This window comes from Pterocles gutturalis, unplaced genomic scaffold, assembly GCF_000699245.1.
Source record: "Pterocles gutturalis isolate BGI_N339 unplaced genomic scaffold, ASM69924v1 scaffold2037, whole genome shotgun sequence".
Taxonomy (NCBI): Eukaryota; Metazoa; Chordata; class Aves; order Pterocliformes; family Pteroclidae; genus Pterocles; species Pterocles gutturalis.
In genome coordinates this window covers 9,148-10,010 of record NW_010115121.1, presented here as the reverse complement: position 1 = coordinate 10,010, position 863 = coordinate 9,148, and the positions used below count along the sequence as shown (strand labels likewise).

The window sequence follows — 863 nt, the reverse complement described above, 5'->3', positions numbered from 1 at the left end:
GGAAGGGGGGGGGTCCCTGCCATCTCCACACAGGCCAAGCTTTGCACTGATTTTTCACCAGAGGACGGCCAAAACCGCCAGGCCTGTCCTCCGTCAGCACCGGGGGGTGGGCTCGGCACCAGGCCCTCATCCGAGAGCGCACTCCAGGCGATTACCGCAGCAGTCGCTGTACTCCTGTGAGGAGGAAGGCACCTTCGCCTCGCCCGCCGCCTTGGGCCCAGGCAGGCCGGGGGACACCTCTTGCTTTAGGTCGACAGCGATCTGGGTGGGCAGCGAGACACCGTATAAGAAGTTGGTGACGGCGACGGCAGAGGGGACGTCCTGGCCGGAGGGTTTGGCCATGGGACCGTTGGCACCAGAGTCGCGGCCGCCCTTGGAGGCCAGGGAGGGACAAGTCAGGTCGATGCTGGGGTTGGGCTCTCGGCTGGGCTCCTCCGCCGGCCTGAGGGGAGGGAAGGGAGAAGAGGAGGGAAAAACGGGTTCCTTTGGGTCCATGGCTCTGCTAAGACAGGACAGGGATGTGGAGGGGCAAGGAGAGCTGGGACAGGCTGCACTGGGCTGCCAGGCTCTTTGTTTTGGGAATTCCAGCCATCACCCAGCCTCCTCCAGCTTCTCCAGGCACCTGCACCACTTTCTTCTTCTTTCAGTGGAGCAGGTTTGTCTCAGAGTAGTTCAAAAGCGACAGGATGGGGCGTAATGGATTTAAACTGGAAGAGGGCAGATTTAGATGAGATATTAGGATGGAAATTCTTTCCTGTGTGGGTGGTGAGGCAGTGGCCCAGGTTGCCCAGAGGAGCTGTGGATGCCCCATCCCTGGAGGGGTTCAAGGCCAGGCTGGATGAGGCTTTGGGCAACCTGGGAGG

The 863-nt window shown here is 61.4% G+C and overlaps 1 protein-coding gene across 1 annotated transcript in view; it reads right to left on the bottom strand.

Moving 5' to 3' along the window:
• Window positions 1–863, bottom strand: part of GTF2IRD1 (GTF2I repeat domain containing 1) — a 45,022-nt gene that overhangs the window by 35,113 nt on the left and 9,046 nt on the right. Inside the window, exon 5 of the mRNA XM_010075058.1 lies at window positions 156–442. Coding sequence (XP_010073360.1) covers window positions 156–442 — 287 coding nt within the window. The remainder of the gene's footprint in view (window positions 1–155; window positions 443–863) is intronic.